General features: G+C 57.0%; 8 protein-coding genes across 8 annotated transcripts; 4 read left to right on the forward strand and 4 right to left on the reverse strand.

The window, feature by feature from the left end:
* Nucleotides 1-384: 384 nt before the first annotated feature.
* On the forward strand, nt 385-1,490 carry MKK02DRAFT_43449 (uncharacterized protein; the record flags this gene model as incomplete). Its single annotated transcript, XM_053092428.1, has 3 exons — nt 385-1,146; nt 1,195-1,395; nt 1,452-1,490. The coding sequence occupies 3 exons, from the start codon at nt 385-387 to the stop codon at nt 1,488-1,490; spliced, it is 1,002 nt and encodes a 333-aa protein (XP_052947301.1).
* A 298-nt stretch (nt 1,491-1,788) lies between these two features.
* On the reverse strand, nt 1,789-5,464 carry MKK02DRAFT_23819 (Sec34-like family-domain-containing protein; the record flags this gene model as incomplete). The annotated part of the gene is made up of 14 exons (XM_053086790.1): nt 1,789-1,911; nt 1,979-2,154; nt 2,227-2,341; nt 2,408-2,502; nt 2,568-2,775; nt 2,842-2,998; nt 3,053-3,288; nt 3,391-3,673; nt 3,749-3,840; nt 3,902-4,141; nt 4,200-4,337; nt 4,392-4,562; nt 4,667-5,065; nt 5,183-5,464. The coding sequence occupies 14 exons, from the start codon at nt 5,462-5,464 to the stop codon at nt 1,789-1,791; spliced, it is 2,715 nt and encodes a 904-aa protein (XP_052947302.1).
* A 428-nt stretch (nt 5,465-5,892) lies between these two features.
* On the forward strand, nt 5,893-7,831 carry MKK02DRAFT_43451 (Septin-domain-containing protein; the record flags this gene model as incomplete). The annotated part of the gene is made up of 8 exons (XM_053092429.1): nt 5,893-5,962; nt 6,258-6,528; nt 6,746-6,883; nt 6,929-7,046; nt 7,117-7,367; nt 7,417-7,512; nt 7,561-7,742; nt 7,800-7,831. The coding sequence occupies 8 exons, from the start codon at nt 5,893-5,895 to the stop codon at nt 7,829-7,831; spliced, it is 1,158 nt and encodes a 385-aa protein (XP_052947303.1).
* Nucleotides 7,832-8,338: 507 nt separating this feature from the next.
* On the reverse strand, nt 8,339-10,967 carry MKK02DRAFT_23644 (putative Ser/Thr protein kinase; the record flags this gene model as incomplete). Its single annotated transcript, XM_053086759.1, has 12 exons — nt 8,339-8,398; nt 8,471-8,762; nt 8,817-8,962; nt 9,014-9,101; nt 9,154-9,182; nt 9,235-9,327; nt 9,388-9,486; nt 9,536-9,685; nt 9,736-10,065; nt 10,101-10,174; nt 10,227-10,689; nt 10,734-10,967. The coding sequence occupies 12 exons, from the start codon at nt 10,965-10,967 to the stop codon at nt 8,339-8,341; spliced, it is 2,058 nt and encodes a 685-aa protein (XP_052947304.1).
* Nucleotides 10,968-11,254: 287 nt separating this feature from the next.
* Nucleotides 11,255-12,330, forward strand: MKK02DRAFT_43453 (putative kinetochore protein SPC25; the record flags this gene model as incomplete). Its single annotated transcript, XM_053092430.1, has 5 exons — nt 11,255-11,365; nt 11,421-11,568; nt 11,619-11,969; nt 12,032-12,121; nt 12,173-12,330. 5 exons carry the CDS (start codon nt 11,255-11,257, stop codon nt 12,328-12,330), a joined length of 858 nt encoding a protein of 285 aa, XP_052947305.1.
* A 182-nt stretch (nt 12,331-12,512) lies between these two features.
* On the reverse strand, nt 12,513-13,854 carry MKK02DRAFT_43454 (uncharacterized protein; the record flags this gene model as incomplete). Its single annotated transcript, XM_053092431.1, has 3 exons — nt 12,513-13,394; nt 13,456-13,542; nt 13,606-13,854. The coding sequence occupies 3 exons, from the start codon at nt 13,852-13,854 to the stop codon at nt 12,513-12,515; spliced, it is 1,218 nt and encodes a 405-aa protein (XP_052947306.1).
* A 1,139-nt stretch (nt 13,855-14,993) lies between these two features.
* MKK02DRAFT_24308 (putative signal recognition particle 54 kDa protein) lies at nt 14,994-17,500 on the reverse strand (the record flags this gene model as incomplete). Its single annotated transcript, XM_053086874.1, has 15 exons — nt 14,994-15,082; nt 15,130-15,373; nt 15,431-15,524; nt 15,578-15,735; nt 15,791-15,944; nt 16,002-16,115; nt 16,168-16,302; nt 16,352-16,494; nt 16,554-16,651; nt 16,698-16,792; nt 16,841-16,959; nt 17,006-17,104; nt 17,153-17,224; nt 17,273-17,371; nt 17,423-17,500. The coding sequence occupies 15 exons, from the start codon at nt 17,498-17,500 to the stop codon at nt 14,994-14,996; spliced, it is 1,791 nt and encodes a 596-aa protein (XP_052947307.1).
* Nucleotides 17,501-17,801: 301 nt separating this feature from the next.
* Nucleotides 17,802-18,971, forward strand: MKK02DRAFT_43456 (putative vesicle-mediated transport-related protein; the record flags this gene model as incomplete). Its single annotated transcript, XM_053092432.1, has 8 exons — nt 17,802-17,842; nt 17,902-18,157; nt 18,210-18,292; nt 18,344-18,407; nt 18,463-18,566; nt 18,618-18,636; nt 18,692-18,809; nt 18,859-18,971. The coding sequence occupies 8 exons, from the start codon at nt 17,802-17,804 to the stop codon at nt 18,969-18,971; spliced, it is 798 nt and encodes a 265-aa protein (XP_052947308.1).
* Nucleotides 18,972-19,086: the final 115 nt, after the last annotated feature.

Below are 19,086 nucleotides of genomic sequence, written 5' to 3' on the forward strand. Positions count from 1 at the left end.
GCCCGAGGCAATCATCCTGCATCCTCACCTTCCTCTACTATCTCTCACACTACAACTGTGAGACAGCCACAAGCCGTGTAACTACGCTCGCAAGTCAGTGAGTTAAGCTATGAGAGACTTCGTTTCTCCAAGGACAAGGCTGACAGGACCAGGCGTTTCATCAGATATCAATCACCATTCAATATTCAACGTCCAACCTCCTGTCTCCGCTGTACCTGATCTACACCTGTGTTTGGATTGCGAGCTCGAGCGTCTCCCCTCCTTTCTTGCTGGACCCCTTGGACCTCTATCACCCCTGGCTTTACGCTTCGACAGGGATCGCGACCGGCGGTATAGGCCGTTTCAACTTCGCCAATCGTCTCCCCGCAACCTACAGCATCCAGTATGACCGCCCCCATCCCCATCGGCTCCTCCTCCGGCCCGCACATCGACACCGCCGCCTCCGCGCAACCCGCCCCAGGTCCAGCGGGACACGCACACCACCCCTCCACATCCTCCACCCAATCCTCCTCGCCCGGTGCAAGCCCCCAAACTCCCTTCTCTCCCTCTTTTGCCATCTCCCCATCCTCCGCCACCGCTCCCAACGGCAACGGCAACGGCAACCCCAACTCGTCCATCCTCAAATGGGCATCCACCTCCTTTTCACTCGGTAAATCCCCTAACTCACAACCATCGATCCTCGCCGCTCGGCCCACTCACCCACACCACCAGTCCTTCTCTAGCACGACCAGCGGTGAATATGATCATGGGGACGACCATGAGACGCACGACGCGCTCGAGTTTGGGGATATCTCGGATATGTCCCGGAGCAGCTGGACGGCGCATACGCGGAGGGCGGTGAGCATGAGTAACCCCTCTGGCCAGCCCGCGAGTGCTGGCGCTGGTGGCACCGGGGCAGGTCTCAGTGTGGCCGGCGGAGGAGGTGGACTGGGAATGAGTCCTGGGAAAGCAGGAGGACAGAGCGGGATCAGCGCGATGCTTTCGGGTTTCGGGGGCGGTGCGGGATCAGCGGGCTTACCGAGCAATGGCGCAGGCGTGCCAGTGGGGGGTCCACCCTCAGTGGGCGGGGGAGTCTTCGCGGAGAACGTAGCAAAGGGGCAGGGGCTGCTTAGGCGTCTGAGCCTCGGTGGGGCCGGACGAGGCAGAGTGAGTTGTAAACCTCCCACCACGGGCAGATCGTAGCTGATAGTAAAGCCACAGATGAATCCCGGCCCAATGTCCCCTCCACTCCCGACAGCGAATCCGATGCCAAACTCCTCCCCCGCTGCGTCCGCTGCAGCCGCGGCCGACAGCGGGAAACTGCAGGTTGATTCGGGCGGCGGAGGGACGGCGCAGCGCGGGCGGCGATATAGCGAGAACCCGGGTGCAGGCGGGAAGAAGCGGGGTGTCAGTCCGGTATATCAACTATGTTCACTACCGATATGGAGCGCGGAACGTAGCTGATGGTATAGATGGGCGAGAGGATCCTTCGGGACCACGGTCATTTCTAGGTTGTCTTCTGGAGGAGTTGTAAATACCGTTTCAATAGCGGATCGCGGATGGAAGGGAATACAGCAGAAACGAACATCACGAAGAAGAAGGGGTGCTAGGAAGGGAGGAGTCGTTGTATACATCTCGGGTCAGACTGAGAAAAGACGTTGGGGGATATGGAGGTTGTGCCAAGTTGGATTTCCATGCCCATCATCCTTGTATTAGAAATGGAGATATGTGGAGCAAGCCTAGAAAGGCCATCCATGCAAAAAAATAACAATTAACATGTTGACAGATCCTGTCGTTTCTCCCCATGGCCTATCTTGCACCTGCCAACAAGGTCGACACAGCCGAGGGCGTCATCAACCCCGCAGCGGTCGAAAAGTCGTATTCGGCTCTGACGAGATCATGGAATTGTCGATAGACATCCACGATCGCGTTCTGCCTTGTCAGCCCTTGTTCCTTGCCTCTTTTGCCCGAACAGCGCTGAGAGGAACGAAAGATTTACCTCCGCTGGCGGAACAAGAACAGCCACCGTCGCTTCATCCCCCAAATATCGCCTCAACCCGCCTACCCACTCATCCATCTTCCCCCGGACTTCCGATTTGAACGTATCGTGCGCTTCCGTGACTTTCGACGGGGTCGCGAAGGGCTGTTGGGAGAGGTCTGACGAGGACGGCGGTGCTGTTGACGCCGAGCCGGGCGTGGAGCCGGCGGTTGGGGTGGTAGCGGTAGGGGAAGAAGCGGTCGGAGGACGGGTGTGAAGGTACGTCGTACACTGATTCAGAAACGTCCGGAGGGGAACAGTAGAGCTTCGCGCACAATGGGCGATAAGCTCTTCGCACGCCTTTTTGAGCTCTCGGTCAATGTCCTATCTAGTCAGCTCTCCACTTCGGCCCCCTCGTACTAGGCGAAGAAAAGCGGAAGAAGCACTTACAGACTTGGCATCGCTTATAGGCTCATTCGCCCGCCCACTGCTCTTCCCATATCCAAGCATCACCCCCGCGCCCTCCAACAATGACCTCAGAAAGTCTAGAGATCAATCAGCCCTCCCTCCGTCCACAGCCCAAGAGCCGAAGACCAGGAACAAGACGTACCCGTTATCCCACCCCACTCTTTCCTACCCACCCTCCTCCCCAGATCCAGACCCGCCGTCATCTCCTTCAGAATCAACAGGTGTCGAACGAGGAACAACCGTCCATCTACGCTCTTATCCTTCTTGTTCCCCAGAACGTCCGACGCGGCGGAGAGGGATCGACGACATGTCAGAATCGCTTCTTGTGCGAGATCCTCAAAGACCGCTTGCTACGGAGTCAGCTCTGTTCCTCGTTCTCCTCATTCTGTATGAAGACCATGTGGCAGGCAGCTCACATCGACGTATCGCCATAGACAGCTCAGCACCCAAAGTGTCACCCTCAAGGTCGGATACCACCCCTCCTGCGCTTCTTCATTCGGCAAAGCGAGGAACGCGGGCTCGTCCTCATCATCTAGCGAAACAGCGTCTTCGTTTCGCTGAACGAGGGACTTCCTCCCTTCATCTACGCTATCAGCTCTTCTTCATCCTATAAAGCCAAACAAGAACTCACCCTTTCCGAGCTTCTCGGGATAATCCAGATCCCCCTCCTTGACCACATAGTACTCCACCTCACTAACGAGCATCGCCTGCGCCCGGAACACAAGCCGCGTTTGCGCATCCTGGAGCACCATCCTCAACAGTACCTCCGTATGTAGCCGAGCCAAGGGTTTATGCCGCCGAGTCCGATGTGATCGACTCGGCGTATCGTCCACATACTCCATCTCGTCCGTTTCGTCCTCCCTCTTCCGACGGCCGGTGATCGTCCCGGGCGTTCTCATCCCCGTCCCGGAAGACGAATAGCTCGCTTGTCTTGCGCGAGCCCCGCCACTTCGGCCGCTCGACACCCGCTGAGGCCCCGGGCGGCGAGGGGGAGGGACGGAAAAGTAGTCGTCAGACGCGCCGGGGCCATTCGGGCCAGGCGAAGGAGAGTACGAAGAGTGAGGCGTGTAGATCGCTGTGCCCGTCGCAGTGGCCGTATCGTCATCCTCCGCGTTAGGGTCGATATCGGCCACCATGAGCGCTTGGAGGACGGTGCAGACGCCACAGAGGATTTCGAGGGCGGGCTCGTGGAGGATACGAGGACGGAGGTGGTCGTAGAGCGCATCGCAAAGGGATTCGAGGTATGAGCTGGGGATGTCAGCTGGGTCCACGTTTCATCCGGTGCCCGATCGGACTAGGACAGAAGAGGCACAAGTGGCTGACTATAGTTGCGCTTCGCCGGAAAGGAAGAAGGACTTGAACAGGTTGAACTCCTCCAAACACATTTGCTTCAGGTACCCACACCCAGCTCTTGTCTATCACGTCAGCACGTCTCCTCTGCCCAACTATCCCGCTCTTCCCGTGAGCGGAACGTACCAAGTCCACCAACTCCCCTTTCTCAGGATCGAGCCTGCCCACCTCCTCTGCCACTCTGGGCCCCATCAGCCCCTGCCTCGTCCCTATCCAGGCAGAATGGCATTCTGCCAATAATGGCGCGAGCTCGTCATTCGACCTCGAGGCGCGGGTTTCTAGCTCGTGGATGAGCGGTCGGAGCGATGAGGCGAGAGAAGAGAATTTGGGGAAGAGGAGAGCTTGGGTAGCTGTTTCTGATAATGACTACGGGTCAGCTTCGCCTCACCCGGAGTGCTGTTCTGGAGTGAAGAGGGTAGCTCACCTTGTCATATAGCTTCTTCCCGACTTCTTGTCCGGTCGACCGAACACTGCTGACAAAGTATATCTTGATCAGTGTCATTGAGCGCGTCATGCACTGTTGGTATCGGATCAGGTAGAGTTCGGCGTCTTTGAAGTCGCGCTGCTGCGTGAGCTAAAGTCCCTCTTACGGGAGCAAGTGCGGATTCGAGCTCACATGCTCGCTGAGGTACCCGATACACTCGTCTAGCCTCTTCAGCATCGGTAGGAAGTCCTCGGACAGAACCAGGGTGGGCGAGGGGTTATTGAGGATCCGCTGGGCCGTTTCGAGGAATGTAAAGAAGGTGAGCCTGTGTGAGAGCTGGGAGGTGTGCGTGAGGAGGTGGGTCTGGGGATCAGCTGGAGTCAAAGCTCGCAAACTCTGCCCAGTTGAGAGGACCAGTATGCTGTCCGAGCCGAGGTGTGACATCAACGGCTAGAAACACAACTCACCTGCTCTTCCAACAGGTCCTCGCACGCCCCCCTTAAACTCTCACTCCTCTCCTCCACGTACTCCAACGCCCGCATCATCTCCCCCACCCCTTCACCCGCCCCTTCCAGAATCCCCAGCAGCTCCTCGCACTTCTCCCTCAGACCCGAGATCTCCCCCAGCTGATCCCGATACAGACTGTCCTGCTCGTGTTCGGTCGATAAGGTGAGTGCGTGGAAATGATCTTGGAACTCTTGGGCCGTGGTTATGATCTCGGGGCGGAGAGGATCTGTAATCTGCGTAGTTGATGTGTGAAGAGGTGTGCTGAGGGGTGTGGATGCGCGAGGCGGATGGGCGAGGCGGCGGAGGGGGAGTGGAGTGGAGGGCCGGGAGGGGCCAGCTTCGGCTTGCGCGCGGAACTGCTTGTCAGCTGAGGCATTAAGCGTCAATTATCTGATACAAAGTCAGTCAGCTTGAGCTGCTCCTTGACTTCTGGACCATATCAAAACGCCTTGATCCTCCTCGGACCCTTGGCTCACCTTCTCCGGCATAGGCCGCTCCTTCAGCTTCTCCCCGACCTCCCTAACCATCTTCACCTCCTCATCGTTCAGCGGCGCCCTCGCTTCCCACTCCTCCAGGCTAATCGTCGTCCGCCCCTGGCCCAGCCCTTGCGTCGTATTGGACCTTCCCTGCCCCGCTTGAGCTTGCGCCTGAGCCTGAGCCGAGGTAGAGCTCGTGCTACCGCCCGCCGCGGTGGAGATGGCCGCGAGATTCGGACGGCGGAACTGGAAGCCCGAGCTTGGGGTACTGGAGCGGGACATCCCAGGCGATTCAGGACTGTCAGTAGTGCTGATTAGATAGGGTGAAGAACTGGCGGGAGAGTCGGGTGGGTAGATCCGAAACGCGTTTCTAAAGTGGAGGGAGTATTTACATTCCTCATTCACCCCCAGATGAAACGCGAAAGGTCATAGCGCTGAACCTTGTCCTCGGCGCGCATTCCTCGCACCGACTTGTACCCTTCACCTCCATCTCTTGTACTTCCATCTATCCGCTCAGGAGCTCTAGACTGGCTATCACAGCCAAGTGAAACAGAGCAGTAGCTTCTATCCCACACCGCGTTCCCGCTCCTCTCCAAGGTACTTCCTCCCGGCATCGACAGCGCACGCACGGCCCCCACACCGCACCGCCGCTCACTCAACCCTTTCACCCATCTCGTACTACATTCCATACTCGGCCAGCAGTGTTGATCATGTCTTCGAGAATCAGTCGAGGGCGCAAGCAGGCCAAGAAGGGGGTGCAGCTCACGATTATGGTTGTTGGTGAGTCTCAGGTATCGGATACGGGTCGGTCTGGAGGGGTTTGACGGGGTTGCGCTTGGGCCTTTGGGCGAGGCTGCGAATGGGTCGGTCTGCGAGATCCAGACGTAAGAAAATGATCAACGCGAAGAAGGGTCTTAAGAGGGCCTTAGCCTGTCCTGTTCCGAGTGATTTCCCGCGGAGAACGAGCGAGAATCGCTTCCCATATCCGCCTCCTTTGGCCTCATTCCATTTCCCCTACTCTCCCCTCCCACATCTACCAGCTTCTCCCCTCCACGTTACCCACGCTAACCCCCAGGCGCATCCGGAACTGGCCGCACCACCTTCGTCAACACCCTCATCGACCAGCCCCTGCTCCCTCACCGCTCCGCCTCGCTCCTCTCGGACCCTTCCAACCCGGGCTCGGCGCTCGACCCGAGCCTCGTCCGCCAGGCAGCGGGGGACGCGCACAACGAAGTGCCTATCCAGATCAAGACGCACTATGTCGAGCTGGAAGAGGATGGGGTGAGGATTAGTTTGACGGTGGTGGATACACCGGGGTTTGGGGATGGGATCGATAATGAGGCTAGGTGAGTGAGGTTTGCAAGAGCAGGAGGCTGGCCTGAAGATTCTGTATGGGGTGGTCCGAGTATACAGGCGAGACGGAAGGAGTGTAGGGTAGTGGAGATGAGTACATGGGTATGGGGACGTACCGAAGTACCGCATCTCTGGAACGAGCTTGACAGAGCGACTCTGTTTTGGTTGATCCTGGCTATATGCCTGTCTGAGCTTATAGCTGACTTCCAGCTTCGGCGAGATCTCATCCTACCTTGAACGTCAATACGACGGCATTCTCGCCGAAGAGTCCCGAATCAAGCGGAACCCTCGGTTCAGGGACAACCGAGTGCATGCCCTGCTGTACTTTATCGCGCCGACCGGTCATGCGTAAGCTGCGCCGCTCGCTCCGAGGGGACCCAGCTGACGGCTCAGCCTCCGCGAGATCGACATTGAGCTGATGCGCCGCCTCTCCCCCCTCGTCAATGTCATCCCCGTCATTGGCAAGAGTGACACCATGACCCCGACTGAGCTCCGCATGTTCAAGAAGCGGGTACGTCCCTCTTCCCACTTTTTCCCTTCTTCCCAAGAGCCTGCCTCTGGTCGTCAGGGCTGACACGCAGATCATGGAAGACATCGAGCACTACGGAATCCCCGTCTACAACTTCCCATACGACGTCGAGGAAGACGACGAGGAGACCATCGCCGACAATTCCGAATTGCGCTCCTTGCTCCCCTTTGCGATCGTCGGGTCAGAGGAGGAGATCCTCATGGGTGGCAACCCCGTCCGGGGGCGGCGATACCCGTGGGGCATCGTCGAGGTGGATAATACTAGCCATTGCGATTTCCAGCGTCTCCGGGGGGCGTTGTTCATGTGAGCTGATGACTGTCTGGTCATGTGACGAGCAAAAGCTGATGTATAGGTCTCACTTGACCGACCTCAAAGAGATTACGCACGACTTTTTGTATGAGAATTGGAGGACGGAGAAGCTGTCGCGGTCGGTCGGGAACGGTGATCCGTGAGTCCAGGTTCTCCCCCTCTCGGAGGATCCTTCGCTGACAAGCAGCGACTCGTCCATCCTTCCCGAAGACATGGCCAACCAGTCCGTCCGGCTCAAGGAAGAACAGCTCCGTCGGGAAGAAGAGAAACTCCGCGAGATCGAGTACAAGGTCCAGCGCGAGATCCAGATGCGCAAGCAGGAACTCATGGCCAAGGAGGATAGCCTCAAGGTGCTCGAGGCGAGGTTGGGTGAGTGTGGCCATTTGCATAGGAAGGTTTAGGTAGGATGACGAGCTGACATCCCAGCAGCACAGGGGAACGGGCGGGATGGCTACTAGACGGGAAGAAGCTGTAGGCTGCTGTGCAGTCTGAGTGGCTCTTGGTGTTTCTAGGCGCCTGCGATAATTGGAGCTCGTCCATACTTTGGGGTCTCATCTGGCCGTTCTCGTGCTCTTATTTCTTCTCTCCAGCCTGTCTCTTCTTACCTTATGTATATATGAAGTAATGATGATGATTATGCTGCGCGGGCAGGGTCCGACAGCACACAAACTCGGCTCGTATCCGCGGTAGGGAGTGGCATCATCCACCGGTGCATGAGATCAAGATACACAGAATACGTATAAAAAAGGCCAAGAAAACGAAGAGAGAAGGAGTCTAGTAGCTGGCGCCAGTAACAAGTGTCCATGGTATATACTGTAGCAGGAAATCTGTAGCAGGAAAGAAGGAGATGATAGCGGTGATCGAAAGAACTGAGATCCGTCCGAGAAGAGGAGAAGCTGAGCCGTTCGTCGCGACGGGAAGAGGGATAGGAGCTGGAGCGACGCCGGACCAATTGCGAAAAACACCTAGAAGATGGTCTGGAGCGGCTCGCCTTCCGGCTTGGGTCCCCTCGGCGGCATCGGCACCTATCCGATCAGCTTGTGCTCTCCATACAGTCATATTCCACTTGACGTTCTAGGGAGAAGGTCGGGACTCACCGCATTGACATGCCGTCCAAACGTGAAGCCGACCCAATTATTCCTCCCCGCCTTCCCTCCCTTCTCCTCCACAGCCGCCACGTCCCTCTGCTTCTTGAACACCTCGGCATACTTGGCCATGTCCGCCTCGGACTCGAACGAGTCAAAGTAGCCGACATCCGTTTCGCCGTCGAGCATGGGGACGAAGGGTGGGTCGCGGGCGCGCAGCGAGGAGAAGGGGATGGGGGTGAAGAAGGGGAGGGATTGGACGTCGGGGAGGGCCGAGAGGCGGTCTTTGGGGTGTGCGATGAGCCTGGGGAGGTCAGCTTGGAGTCCAAAGGCCCAATACCACAAAGAGGGGACTCACCGAATCACAGCGTCCCAGGCGATATCGCTCAGGTTAAAGATGAGGTCCTCGGGACGATCATACACCGGCCGCCGGAGGACCTTGTGCCAGTTCTTGAGGTTGGCCCAGGTCTCTTCCGGCGTGTGACCGGAGAATGGCGGGAAGCCCTACATGGTGTGAGCTGTAAGTCATGCTTCCGAATGGACTATACAACTCACGCAGAGGAACTCGAACAGGATACAGCCGAGAGACCAGTAATCCGCCGAGTAGGTGTATGTCTTGCCGCGCAGGACCTCTGGAGGCATGCTAACTTCATCAGCTTCGTTCACAGAGTGCGTCCGCCGCACGGTCAACTGACTAGTCCGGGCTTCCTACGACCGAGTCGGCCTACAAAGTCAGCTGAGGTGTCGGCACCAGTCATCCGCTCAACTGAGCTCACATATCGTGGCTCCGCCATCCGCATAGAGCGGTACATTGTCCGCCTCTCGAGCGTAGAGCGGAAGATGAGGTCTTGATCCTTGACTTGGTCAAGCTGTACCGTCAGCTCTGTCTCGATCCCGCCAATGGAGCGATGATGGGCGGCCTAACTCACCTTGTTCTTCATAGAGTCGATCCTAAGCGGGTTCAAAGCCCCAGTCGCCAGTCCAAAGTCTGTCAACTTGACATGCCCAGTCCCGTCAACCAAGAAGTTCTATCCCGTGTCAGCTTGCGCATCCTCGTCGGGGGTCACTCGAGCTCACCTCGGGCTTCAAGTCTCGGTGGATATACCCCAGCTTGTGCAGCTCATTCACCCCCATAAACATCTCTGCGGCGTAAAAGCGGGCATGTTCCTCCTTGAGCACGCCAGAATTATTGAGCAAAGTCCGGAAATCTCCACCTGGGACATACTCCTATCTCCCGTCAGCTTTGGCCTCCCATGGTCTATTTGGCGAAAGCTCACCATAGCAAGATACACATGCTCCCTATCCTGGAACGCATAAAGCAGACGGACCAACCACGGCGTCTTGACCGCCGTCAGAATATCCCTCTCCACCAATACATGCTTCACCTCGTCCATCTTGGCCAACGTGCCTTTCCGCATCTTTTTGAGCGCGCACACCTCGTTGGAATCATTCTTCCGCGCGAGGTAGACCGAGCCGTACCCGCCTTGTCCGACCTGCGCGATGATGCGGAAATGCTCTACCCGGAGCTTGGTTCGCCGTTTTCGGAGGACGACGCGCTCGCGGCCGTTGTACGAGGCGAGCTCGCGGTTGTAGTCTGAGCCGGTCACCTGGGGGTCAGCTAGACCTCTGCCAGGAGACGTACGTTACGCTCGGCGGTATCCACTTTGAAAGTCTCGAGCCGCTTCTTCCTAGCCGAGAGATATCCGAGCAGGTCGACTGGGATATAAGCTGTGTTTTGCCGCGCATCATGGTCCAAAGGCGAGCTCACAGTAGTAATCCAGGAAATAGATCTGCGCCACCGTCGCCTTCCGCTTCGTTTCCGCCTTATCCAACAGCTCCCTCTCCCAAGGCTGCATCACCCGCTCCTTCGGAGGCGGCGCCGGCTCCCTCGCGACCGTCTTCATATGCACGTCCTCCTGCACCCTCTCGAGCGGGTTATACCGCATTGCCCCCCCGGCACCACCAGGCGGCATCCCCTTGAGCATGCGCGGATCAATAGTGCCCCGCATAGTCTGCATGTGGACATCTTCGTCCGCACCGTACTGCAGCTGCGGCTGCTGGGTGTGCGAGACCGTTGTGGGGTTGTGCGGGATCGTAGGCTGGGCGACCTTGTTCACTTTGACAGGGGTGCCAGGGGCCGAGACAGCCGCTTGCTGTTGCTGTTGCTGCGGGAAGAGGAAGGAGAGGTAGCTGGACCGATCACCGTGCGGCGAGGGCGGAGGCGGGGCGGTCTGCACCCATCAGCTCCAACACTTCGCTGCGTTTATCAGACAACACGTACATTCTCCTTGGCGTACCCATCCCGACCAGCCCTGTCCATCCCAGACCGACTCGACGGAGTCGTCGGTACCGGGATCCGGGAAGGCGACGGCGGAACAGCGGTAGAAGACTGGCTCTGGCTCTTGGTATGTGCGTGGCCCGAGCGGGTCTTTGACGGGGTCGTAGGGGGTTCCTTACTCGGTGGTGTGGGATTTCCCGAGTTGGTGGACTTGAGGACGCGGGAGAACATCCTAGTCTGGGTGTATGGGTGTAGATAGTCTGATAGATATAGATGGAGGTGATAAGAGAAGAAGAGGTATGTGGTGGATGTTGTTGTGGCTGCTGGCGGCAAGGTTGGATGATCGAATTGGCATTCCAAGAGCGGGATCAAACTTTAGTGACGCGTCAAACCCGAAAAGAAAATCAGTCACGTAAGCGGACCAAGGCGCGTCCAGCTCACCGCAACAACAACCTCAACAACCTCTTCACAAGTAGCCAAACCATATACGCCCGAGTAGCATGGCGCCTGCAACTATCATGTCCGCCTCGCAAATCCAGCCCGTCAGCCTGCTCGATATCGTGCATAATGGATCACTGGACCTGCAGTGGGACCCATTCCACTCGCATGTTGACGCTTTCCTCCGAGCTGTAAGCTCGATCCTGTTCCGGCTTGGCGCGCATGTGGATTGAGCTGACACGCCAGATCGACAAATATGCTCAAGAAGCGCGCATCGAAATTGCGAGTCGGGCCACAGAGCACAGCGAACAAGTCCGGGAGTTCAAGGCCGGTAAAGAAGAAATGGAGCGGCGAATCAACAATGAGCGGGAAAAGGAAGCTCAAATGCTAGCTTGTGAGATACCTCTTTGTCACCCTCTGCGGGGGCAGAAGCTCACACCTCAGCGCTCGAATCGGAGCGACACGCACATACCGACCTCCAAGCGGCCGTATCTCACCTCCAAACGACCCTCCAAAAAGTTAGGGAAGAGACCGCCGCGCTCGAAGTGGAGCTCCGGTCCGTCAAGCGCGAAGTGGCCGGCGAGCGTGCTGAGAAGGAGCGGCAGCGCGCGACGCTCGATGATCAGAAGGCGCAGGATCAGCGGGAGGTGGAGGTTTTGGAGGATATACTGGGGTTGAATATCGTGGGCGGGGATCAGCCGAATACGCTGTTGTTCAAGTTTAGGCTGGTGGATCCTCTGGAGCCGGAGAGGGAGTTTGCGCTGGTAGCGGATGTGTCGCAGTATGACTATAAGGGTGAGTCGAATAGCTAGGAAGAACACTCCCCCTCCGGGCGAATATCAGCTGATGGACTGTAGTCACGCGCTGCGACCCTCCGATCCCGAATCTAGGGGTACTGGTACAACAGCTGAATGAAGACCGGAACATCATGGCCTTCATCAAGCGAGGTCAGCTCAGCGATCCTCGACGTCCGTAGGAGTCTAAGCTGACGATACCAGCGCGGAAAGCATTCCGGCAACTCGTACCCGAACCGCCTAAACCACCATCCCGATTCGACGATCTCTCAGGTCCGGGCGCAAAGCCCTCCGCATCGCAGAAGAAGGGAGCCGAAGATGTCTTGGATGGCGCAGGGGTATCAGAGCTGCGACTGGAGTGATACTGAGCGTTGTATTGCGATTTTGATTGGGTTATCTAGGTGTACGTGTACGAGTAATGCATTCTTCGACGAGCCAGCTTACAACTACTGACCTACAGCTGTTCCACAACACACGACGCTGATCTCATACTTACAGTGCTCACATCACCTCATCATCCTCCAGTCGCCAAACGTACTCCTCCTTACGCAGCCGGAAACTGCGTGACGCTAATCCCACTGGCCACCACCCTCTTCCCCATCTTCTCCACCTCCTCCCCACCCATCTCGATATCCGCACCCACCTCCCGCCCCGCGTCCTCCTCGTCCGTCTCGTCCACATCGTCCAGCTCGATCCGCACACCGATGGCCCCCTCCCCTGCGTTCCCAAGACCCCACACTGAGCCCGCCATCGATTCGGCGTCGTCGCTGTCGGACCGACTGGGACTCAGGTCGGGGATGGCCTCGTCCGCTATATCCCCGTCCCCCTCGTTTTCGTGCTCACCGGAAGTGTCGAGGGAAGGGAGGAGGACTGAGGGGAGGGCCAGGTCGATGTCCATGAATGGGTCCGCGAAGGGGTCGATTGCGGTTGCGCCTTCGGGGTCCATCTCGGCCGGGGTTTCCGCCGGATCCGCTTCCATACCCTCCTCATTCACATCGTGCTCACGGGCTCCCCTCTCCGACATCCCCTCAGGACTCTCCTCCCTCTCTCTACTGCCCTCCCTAACCAACCTCCTCCCCCTCTCCTCCTCTTCTCCTCCCTCTCCATCTTCTTCATCTTCCCCCCGACCCACCTCCGCCCCCGACACATAAGCATGCTCCGCCGCCTCGCGCTCCCGCTCCGGACTCCTTTTAGGCACGCCCCACCCCCTTCGCCCCGGACCCTGGACATACGCATCAAACGCCTCCTTCACGCGATCGCAGTACGCCCCCAGCCGCTCCTGGCCGATCCGATCGCACGCGACGCGCCGGACACGGATCGCGTGCCGGTGGATACGCTCGGCGGTGCCCGGTGCGCCGCCAGCATTAAGAGGGTGCGAGAGGCAGGCGATCTCGGAGATGACGAGGAGTTCGAGAAAGTGGCGGTCCTACATCGTCGATTACTGATCAGACAGCAAGACCATGGGCAAAGATAGGAACAAGACGTACGAGAGCAGGATACCACCCTCTTCCCTGGCGCAGTGGCGCCTCGTTCTTCTCCCACTTCCTCCACATCTCCGCGTCGGGCAGAACTTCCTACTCTCATCAGCTTCCATCTCACCATGGCTACCTTATCCTCGAAGACGAGCGCGGACTTACAGCCATGACCACCCTTCTGCGCCGATCCTCCTCAAACTCGGAATCATACATCTTGGAACTCGCCCCCACCCCGAATAAGCAGATCGCAAGGCCGGAATCGACGGTCTGGGCGGCGGAGGCGGGGGACGGTAGCGCGGCGGGTGCAGAGGCGCGGCGATGCAGTGGGGAGGAAGGGGAGGTACGTTTGGAGGAGGAGGAGGTGATGGAGGTGCTGGAGGTGGATCGTTGGATGTGGGCGGGGGCGCGCATATAGGGTGTGAGGCGTAGGCGGGCGGGCAGACGATTTCGGGGACGGAGACGAAAAGAGGGCTGAGCTGAGGAGAGGACAAGGTCTGGCGGAGAGTTGAGTGCTTGAGATGGGCGCTTGGTTCTCGGACTTGCTCGGTGAGATGGTGCTGAGTTGCCTCTTGGCTGCTTCAGGTATGTTGTATTTGACGTTCGCCGTTGATCTCTGCTCACTGTCTTACTGGTTTTCTTTGGCTATCGCTGTTGATCAAGCTGCACAGCAGTATCAGTACACTCTTTTCAGCTTTTAGTATGGTATCTACGAGAGCGACTCCAAAGATAGACTGATATCAATAGCCAACAAGATGTACGAGCCCTCTTCAGGCCCGTCCGTGGCTATATCTCAAGCGACAGGCTGGTCGTGTGCTCACCAGTAAGGGGTATTGCAAGGGGCAAAACACGAAAAGGTAGGACCTCGAAACAGCTCGGCGATAGACCTTACAGCGTCTCAAGCAATCAAGGAGGAATGTGAGTAAGGATCAGCCGGCTCTCACTTACCTGTTGAGCGGTGGGCAAAGGTTGATCAGGGGAATCAAGGGGGACCAGGGGTTATGAAGGCGGCAGTCGCTTCAGGGTGAGTAAGATATAAGGGGTCAGTGAGGATAAGAAGATGAAAGGTGAAGGATCAAGGGCGTGCTACGCTATGATGTGCAGGATCTGGGGAGGGGTGGCATGCTTAGACAGAGGGGACATGTTGAAAGGGTGCCGTGAAAGCTGTGAGTGTCTGAGCGATGTAAGGGAGGGGCGCGGGCTTAAAGGATGGGATAAAGGCTAGTGAAGGTGCAATGTCAATTGTCAAAGGATCTGATCAAGTGCTTTCTAGCACATCATGCCTTGCTCAGCGGATAAGGTGAAGGTTGTGAGCCCTAGCACAGGCTTCGGTATGGCGATACGGTAAGTAGCCAACATGGTATGATTGTGCATAGTCTTACAGGTTTGCACTCTCCCCATCCGCGCTATATCGTCTCATAGCGTTCGGTATTCTTTCCGTTCAAGATGCTGCCCCCTTGCACTCGTTTTAGGCGGCACGGACCCTCCCTGTCGATCGTGTAGTCGCTCGCCGTTTCGTTCCGCTTCCATCGAGGTATCCGCGAGATCTCCACCTATCCCCTCCCCATCATCTTCATCAACGAGCTCATATCCGGCATCCCGCCTCCTCCCGCTCCGCCCATCCCCATACCCTTCATCGCCTCTGTCGATATCAGCTCCGTTCCTGCGTGCTCGACCGGAAAGACTCACCCTGCATCTGTGCCATATCAGGCATCCCACCCCCTCCAGGCCCACCACCACCCATCATCCCCCTCATCATCGCTCCAAAGTCCATTCCTCCTGGTGCTGCTCCACCGCCGTGACCACCTGCGCCCATATCGGGCATACCGGGCATTCCACCGCCCATTCCGCCCATCATATCCTGCATCATCTTCTGAGCGCCTTGTGGGCCGGCCGCACGAAGCTTGCGTAGCATCTCTGGTGGCATGGCTTTCTGATCATCATCAGCTACTGCCTCTTAGCTCCTTGCGGAGATGAAAGAGGAACATACCTGCATAGCCTGTATTTGAGCCGGACTGGGCTGGCCGTTCGGCCCTAGTGGTTTCCCGCCCATCGCAGCCTGCATTTTTTGCATCCCGCTCATCCTGGAATATCAGCTGTGCTCCATGGCGTCGGGAACGAGCCGGCATCAACTCACAGTCCGTTCTGTCCACCAACAGACTTGGCCATACCCGACATCATCCTCGCCTGCGCCAACAGCTCCTCCACCTCCCTCACGCTCGTCCCGCTTCCTCGTGCTACTCGCTTTGCCCGCTTGTTAAGACCAATGGGTTGACCAGATTTATCGTATGACACCTAAAAGTATCAGCTGATGAGGAACAACGTCCTGTTCGAGGCAGCTGGAACTCACAAAGATAAGTCCATCCGAATCGAGCTCATCCGCCCTCATCGCATCCGTGATGAAGATCATCCGCTTCAGCTTGGCCGACGTATCCTCCTCGTTTCCATCCATCATCCCAGCTGGCATTCCTGGTATCATCGAAGCAATCTTGGACAGAGATCCCCTTCTCCGTCAGCTAAATGCCTTCCGCCAATAGCGAAGCGCACCAGAGCAGACTCACATTCCCATGATATTGGACAATTGCTCTCTCCAATCCCGGATACTGAACTTCCCAGCTTGAAGGTTCTTGGCGAGATCTTTTTGTCTATCTGGGTTGGCCATGGCCATGTCTTGCCTACATAGCGTCAGCTGTTGGCTCATGACTGGATCCGAGCAGACCAGCTTACATATGCTCCACAAGACCCTGCATGTCACCCATACCCAACAACTTCGAGATGAAAGGCTGCGGCGCAAAGCGTTCCAGATCGTTCAAGTGTTCACCGGTACCGAGGAAGATGATAGGTGTTCTCGTCGCAGCAACGCTGGAACGTCAGCTCATCGTCAGAGAAATTTCTGCTCGAGGCAGCTCACGCAGAGATAGCTCCACCACCCTTCGCGTGCCCGTCCAGCTTGGTGACGATGATAGCACCAAAGTCCGCTGAGTCCTTGAATGCCCGGGACTGCCCTTCTGCCGCTTGACCTATTGACGCGTCGAGAACCATGATGGTCATATCCTGGTAGTGTCAGCTTTTTGGACCAGATGGAGCGTGCTCCTATATAAAGCTAAACGTACTGGCTTGACAGCTGAGGAGATCGCTACCATCTCCTCAAACAGCTCCGATTCTTGCTTATGCCGGCCGGAAGTATCCACGATGATCACATCGAAGCGTTCTGAAGGGATCAGCTCGGTACAGCAGTTGACAGCTGGCAAGCTGACCTTTCCGGAACTTCTCTACACCCAGCGAAGCGATTGCTACGGGGTCGGTCTCGGTATATGATCCGTAGAAGGGGATCTTTGCCCGAGTAGCGTTCCTACGGGAGGTGAGCTATACATACACCTCAAGGCGCATCTGAGCTCACTGTTTGAGCTGATCGAAAGCACCCGCACGGAACGTATCCGCGCAGACCAGACATGTCCTAAATCCTCTCCGTTGGTAATGTACCGCCAGCTTGGTACAGGTTGTCGTCTTTCCTGCTCCCTAAACAGTCAGCTGAGATGCCTCCGAGATGGCCCGGGTAGCTCACCTGTATACCGACAGCCATAAGCACATTGACCTTCCCCTTGGTTGGCTTGTATGGCTCGATCCCAGGGTCGACCAAAGCGACCAGCTCGTCGAAGACCGCCTGAACGAGTGAGCTTGAGAAAGGCGGATCGTCTTCGGGACAGCTCACCTTCTGCACGACGTTCTTCTTGTTCACTTCCTTCCCGCCTGCTTTCTCTGCTTCTTCCAAGTTCCGCTTGACCTACCCAAGTCAGCTCTTCGTCCAGCGATGTCCTCTGTGGCAGCGCACCTTATTCTTGACTTTGGTCCGCAAGGACGACACTAGCTTTACATTCACGTCCGACTCGAGAAGTGCCGAGCAAAGCTCCTTGAGGAGAGCATCGATCACCTAGCTGATTAGCTTGGCCTGGACTGCATCGGGTCGGGAACGGTAGCGGACCTTATCGTCTACTACGGACGCTCTAGAGAGCTGATTCAAGGCTCCATGGAGCCTCGCTCCGAGATCTGTGAGCACCATGTCTGGCTGTCGGGCTAGTAGGTGAGTATGCGGGGTAAGGTGATAGCTGTATGTGAGAGGCAAGAGCAAGAGCAAGAGAGCAGCTGGTCGACCCGCTTCCAGAGCATCCCGGCTGACACGCCTAATGGCGAGCGTAAATATAGGTTAGGCTCGACCGTGCCACGCCTAAACGGAATCGAGCAGTCCGTGCGAGCATTCCTTAGCAGGTCCGCTGTCCGCTGTCCGACGTCCAAGCAAGACGCGACGAGCGCTTAAAGCTCAGCTTCTACTTTGTGCTCTGACCCCTGGCTCTACTCTCAGCATGACATATCAGCCCATCAACGACGACGCCAACAAGCTCATGTAAGCTTATCGATCATATCATGCGTCGAAGCACGTGAGGATAAGGCTCACACCCTCAGTCAGGCGGACGAGGACGACCTCGATACCCTCTCCTTTGGCGCAAACGTCCCACTTCCGCGCACGCCAGAACCGCCCCTCTCGGCCTCAGGCAATGCCTCTGCGGGCCCATCGAACATCTCGGGGCGGATAGGTCAGACGTCCCAGCCCGGTGGGAGCGGGACGAGGGGAGCAACGTCTACTTCTTGGGGTGGGGTGAAGGTGGAGACGCGGTATACGGGCGAGTCGACATTGGACGAGCCTGTCAGCACGACGATAGTGAGCTCCAGTGTATGAGGGACACCATCAGCTACGAGAGCTCACAAGCCAGATGAGAGACCTGTCTTCAATATACGCCAAATTGCAACAGGTGCTGTATCCGCCAAAAGGAGGAGGAAGCAATCAGCTTTTGAGGTGAGCTGTGATGGACGTCTGTGAGAGGCTATCAGTAGCTGACCAAAGCAGAGACTGGGATCTATGGGGTCCGCTTGTGATCTGCTTATCACTCGCCATTATCCTCTCTATAGACGTAAGCTGACGACTGCGCCTTGCTCCTAAATGCAGGTGAGATAGCTGACTCACAGGCCCCAAAAGAGCAGTCTATGCAGGTCTTCTCGCTCGTCATCTCGCTCATCACCATCGGGTCTGTGGTAGTGACTATCAACTCAAAGCTGTTAGGCGGGAAAGTGTGAGCTGCATCGCCCACAACGAAGTTTGCGAGAAAGCTGACGCTGTACAGGTCATTCTTCCAAAGTCTTGTACGTTTTGCTTCAGCTAGAAGTCTACTTCAAATGAATAGCTGACCCCCTTCAGTGTGTCCTCGGCTACGCGCTCGCCCCCATCCTCCTCGCTTCTATAATATCAACCCTCGTACACAACCTGTTTGTGCGGATACCAATCAGCCTGGCCTGCTGGGCGTGGAGCGTATGGGGTGAGCTGCCTGTTTCGAGAGGAACTCAGGGTCAAGCTGATATTCTCAGCATCAATGAACTTCTTCACTGGCACCCGCCTACCCGAATCCCGGACCTTCCTTGCCGTCTACCCGATGTGCCTCTTCTTCTTCGTCCTAGCTTGGATGATCATGATACAATGACGGACATCTCAGGTTCATGCATTCTTCTTCATTGGGTACTGGACCATGCTATGTGCAGATTGACTGATATATACGATCACTCCGAAAATTTACAAACTTACATACAAGGAGCTCC

This window comes from Dioszegia hungarica, assembly GCF_025882075.1.
Source record: "Dioszegia hungarica strain PDD-24b-2 chromosome Unknown MKK02contig_7, whole genome shotgun sequence".
NCBI classification, from domain to species: Eukaryota; Fungi; Basidiomycota; class Tremellomycetes; order Tremellales; family Bulleribasidiaceae; genus Dioszegia; species Dioszegia hungarica.